The sequence below is a fragment of the Sinocyclocheilus rhinocerous genome, unplaced genomic scaffold, assembly GCF_001515625.1.
Source record: "Sinocyclocheilus rhinocerous isolate Xijiao unplaced genomic scaffold, SAMN03320098_v1.1 scaffold61, whole genome shotgun sequence".
Taxonomy (NCBI): Eukaryota; Metazoa; Chordata; class Actinopteri; order Cypriniformes; family Cyprinidae; genus Sinocyclocheilus; species Sinocyclocheilus rhinocerous.
In genome coordinates, this window is record NW_015640445.1 from 3,172,238 (window position 1) to 3,175,686 (window position 3,449).

Genomic DNA, 3,449 nt, shown 5'->3' on the forward strand with positions numbered 1-3,449 from the left:
ATCGGTGTCGATAGCAACGATACTGCCTTGAAAAATATCGGTCTCGTATCGAAAACAAAATAAGTGGTATCGCCCATCCCTAATGGACATTAGCGAGCCGAGCGGCGGATAAAAAACACAGAAGAGGAAAATGTCTGCGGAACAAAAGAAGGCTTAAGGCAATAAGTAGGACCCGTGTAAATATCGGATCAGCTTTCCAGCGCTGGAGATAACTCAAGGAGAGGAAGGCCTGTGATCGGACACCGAGGTTGCTTTGTTTCTTCTCGATAGGTGAGTAACACCGTGTCTGCGCCGCAACAGCTAAAGTCTGTCTAGTACACTGGACGCGACAAACGCAGCAGCAATTTCTGTCGGGGATTTGTCGTGTTGTGCCGCGCTGCATCCAGTGTAGACCATAGATATATATAGGCCTATATATCTATGGTGTTGTAGCGTCTGGACCAATCAAACACACAATTTTTCATTTGATTTAACAAATCAGTTATTCATTAGATTAACAAATCGTCACAGTCCCCTCACCCAATAAACTGGATGCCAGGATGTCTGCAACGACACCAGGCCCCCCCCCGGTACCCATGGCAACCACGACAGCATCACTGATTATAATGAGTTCCATAGTAGAGTCATTCTATGGGGTACATTTCATGGCAGCCAAAAAGTTAGAAAATCAGTATTCTTTTTTGATAAATAAATTAGGTGGTTGAATAATATATCCCCTTAATGTGCTAAATTAATTGTTTGGCAAGCTTAAGCTCTAATGACTTTTTAAATATGTTAATGAAAATGAACATTTGATTCATTATTTTGTCAACTGTGTTACGGACAAATGTTGTGTCAAATGAAACATGAATGAAGTCCCACATGTTTGATTACTCCTTACCAAAGTCATCCATCTCCAGAGATACCCCATCTTTTTTTTCTGACGGATTAGTTCACATTTAAAAGATTTATAACATAAAAACCACACATAACACAGTTGACAAAGTAACACAGTTGACAGGTAAGAATTAACTTAGTATCCATAACGCATTTTAAACACACACACACACACATTATAATAATATATATTATAATGTTAATAAATATATATTATATTATTATAAAGGTAAATTAAGTTTTATAATGTATCATGACACTTCAAGTTGTAAGGACTTATACAATAACATCATAACACTTTATCAGTCATGACTAAGCAGAAATAGATATATGCCAAATCTATAATATTATATAGGTTTATGTCAATCATGAGGAATTCTGAATGCTTTTTAACCCTTGACAAATGTGAATATAATGTGTATATAATATTATGGATACGGAGTTCATAGAAAGTGTGGCCGTGATTAGATCAGTTAAGTTTATCCATTGTTTTCCATGGTTTTAGGCAATTCCTATGTAATGACAATAGTTTGTGAATATTTATTTTTTATCAACAACACTCACTGGGATCATAAATTGACACTGAATTGCCAACATTGTCAACCGTGTTAATCCGTGTCAACTGTGTTACAGTTGATTGGTAACACAGTTGACAGGTAACACGGTTGACATTTCAGCCATTTGGAATAGTTAGCACATGACCTTGATTAACTTTTGTTTTTATATTCATTCTCTACATATTTATAAATATAACATGTGATGCAAGTTCACCAGAACATGTTGATAACACAGTTGACGGTCAATTAATCTACTCTATGTGCAGACAATAATCTAGATAAAATATTGAAGAGGAGAAGTTATGACTTTCCACACTGTCTTCAAATTTCCCTCCAAAAAAGGAAAATACATCACATGATGTTGGACATGTGACTTTGGAACAAACCATTGCTGATTTATAAGGGGTTTTATAGGGAGTAACACAGTTGACACTGCATACATACACAAAATGGATGATTTATGTAGATGCATGAGCAAAATATTTTTTAAAACACCTTTCTCATAATTTAATGATTATTTTGGACAAATATTTATAAGAAATATATACAGAAACATGTATTTTAGCGCTAATCTGAAGAGCAAAACCTCACATTTACCAAATCGGACAGCACAAAAACAGTAAATTCCAGTACAAAATTTTTGCAAGATAAAAGATGGATATCTGTTGTATTTTTGTATTAAATGAATTAGAAATGTCCCCTGCTATAAAAGTGATCATTGTTTGAAGTGAAAAGTTATTGAAAAATTAGTAAAATTGATAATAGAGTCCATGGACATGACATGTACCCCTAATTATAGAATGACTCAGTATTTTCTGCCGATGCAGTGTTGCCAGATAATTCTATAAAAACAATGTCAACATTGGCTACCAGAAATCGCTTACCCCACCTTTAATGTGTTTTGTTTTGTTTTGTTGAGACAGGATCTGCATTCAGTGATCCTGCTAGAGCTAGATCATGTGGTTTTGTAAAAACTACGTGTATCTGATCATGTGTGTGGAGATTTGAGAGTCAGGAGTGTTGTGAGAGAGACTTACTGGTTCTTTTCCACAGATAAAATCAGCTGTTGTCCTTCTGCTTGGATCAGGATGCGCAGCGAAGCAGGAGGCGTCTAAATAAATGAAAAACAAAACAATCACTTCATGTCCTGTTTTCCTATTTCAACCAATTTTCTCTAAACCCTGCACCTTCCCCATTGAAACAGACACACATACACATACAGCATACACAGCCTTCACACCTTTGAACGACTCAGGATTTGATCCAGCACACCAGACAGAGCCACAGAGCCAAAAGGAAGCCTTCCAACTGTCATTTTACACATAATAATGTGTCAAGCACTCTGCACAGGGCCAAGACTGATGTGTTCATGTACAGCCACTGCATCTTTATTCGCACGACTCATTCAAAGACATGGGGAATATGAACTGAACTGCGCATACAAATGTTATTTAAACATAAACTGCTTCACGAGAAATAACAAAAACCGGCTAGCAGCAAGGCCAGAAATGTTCAACTGAGTGGATCTTGGTGAATTGGGGTGGACCTCTATGTTGTACCTGTTCACAGTGTTCTTTCAATGTAAATGTTTTATATTTCTTTTGTTTGCCTATATGAGACAATGTACTGTATGCTGCTTTTTCACAGCCTAATGTTCAGCTGCACAGTTAAGTTGTAAATCTGATGGGGTACTTTCTCACAGTTTTTTTTGTGTTTATGTTCAAATATGTGTTTACTTAAAGGGGTCATATGATGCGATTTCAATTTTTCCTTTCTCTTTGGAGTGTTACAAGCTCTTGGTGCATAAAGAAGATCTGTAAAGTTGCAAAGACTAAAATCTCAAATCCAAAGAGATATTCTTTATTAAAGTTAAGAGTCAACCACGCCTACCTAAAACGGCTCGTTCTAACACACCCCACATGTCTACGTCACGATGTGAGAAGATTTGCATAACGCCGCCCAAACGTTCACGCAAAGAAAGAAGGCGTAACTTATATTCTCGCTGTAGTATTGTTG

At 36.5% G+C, this 3,449-nt stretch overlaps 1 protein-coding gene across 2 annotated transcripts in view; it reads right to left on the reverse strand.

Moving 5' to 3' along the window:
* Positions 1-3,449, reverse strand: part of adam12b (ADAM metallopeptidase domain 12b) — a 102,664-nt gene that overhangs the window by 80,297 nt on the left and 18,918 nt on the right. For both annotated transcript variants that reach the window (XM_016568861.1, XM_016568860.1), the window contains exon 3: positions 2,471-2,544. In XM_016568861.1, the coding sequence (XP_016424347.1) occupies positions 2,471-2,544 (74 nt within the window). The remainder of the gene's footprint in view (positions 1-2,470; positions 2,545-3,449) is intronic.